Source organism: Myotis davidii, unplaced genomic scaffold (genome assembly GCF_000327345.1).
Source record: "Myotis davidii unplaced genomic scaffold, ASM32734v1 scaffold69, whole genome shotgun sequence".
In the NCBI taxonomy this organism is placed as follows: Eukaryota; Metazoa; Chordata; class Mammalia; order Chiroptera; family Vespertilionidae; genus Myotis; species Myotis davidii.
In genome coordinates this window covers 3,060,752-3,061,265 of record NW_006300363.1, presented here as the reverse complement: position 1 = coordinate 3,061,265, position 514 = coordinate 3,060,752, and the positions used below count along the sequence as shown (strand labels likewise).

The 514-nt window shown below is 54.3% G+C and overlaps 1 protein-coding gene across 1 annotated transcript in view; it reads left to right on the top strand.

The window, feature by feature from the left end:
• Positions 1 to 9: 9 nt before the first annotated feature.
• The window catches only part of PRR29 (proline rich 29), a gene marked incomplete at its 5' end in the record, with an annotated part of 2,647 nt that continues 2,142 nt past the window's right edge, over positions 10 to 514 (top strand). Inside the window, one exon of the mRNA XM_006776746.2 lies at positions 10 to 147. Coding sequence (XP_006776809.1) covers positions 10 to 147 — 138 coding nt within the window. The remainder of the gene's footprint in view (positions 148 to 514) is intronic.

Here is a 514-nt window from a genome sequence, read left to right as displayed (position 1 = left end):
GTGTGGGGGGGGGAAGGGTTGGATCCCCAATCCCTTCTCCGCTTAGCCTGGCTGAGTCACCCCTTTCCCCAGCCCTGGGTGACGGTTCTGCAGCCCTTCCCATGGGCCGTCCCACCGCTACCCCCGCAGCCAGGACGTGTGAAGGAAGGTGAGACTCCGGGCTCCCTCCTGCCCTGTACCTCCCTCTACTCCGCACCTGTCTGGGCACTGAGGCTGCATCACCACCCGCTTCTGAGCCCCAGGGCTGGGTGTCCGGGAAAAGGCCCTGGTGGGGGCAGGGGCTGGTGCATTTTTCTCCTTAGGGATGCTTTTAACCATTTGTTCTCAAGTGTCCTTGGCTGGGGAAGGTAATGGCTTGCTATTTACAAGTTAGTTGCAAATTGCCCACACTGTTTGGCCTTGTGTTAACTCCTATTTCAGTTTATCTAGTCCATGTACCCTGGAATTTTTCTAGCTGTCTACTGCCCTGTAACACCCCTACCCTTGTAATTTTTAATTAATTAATTAATTAACT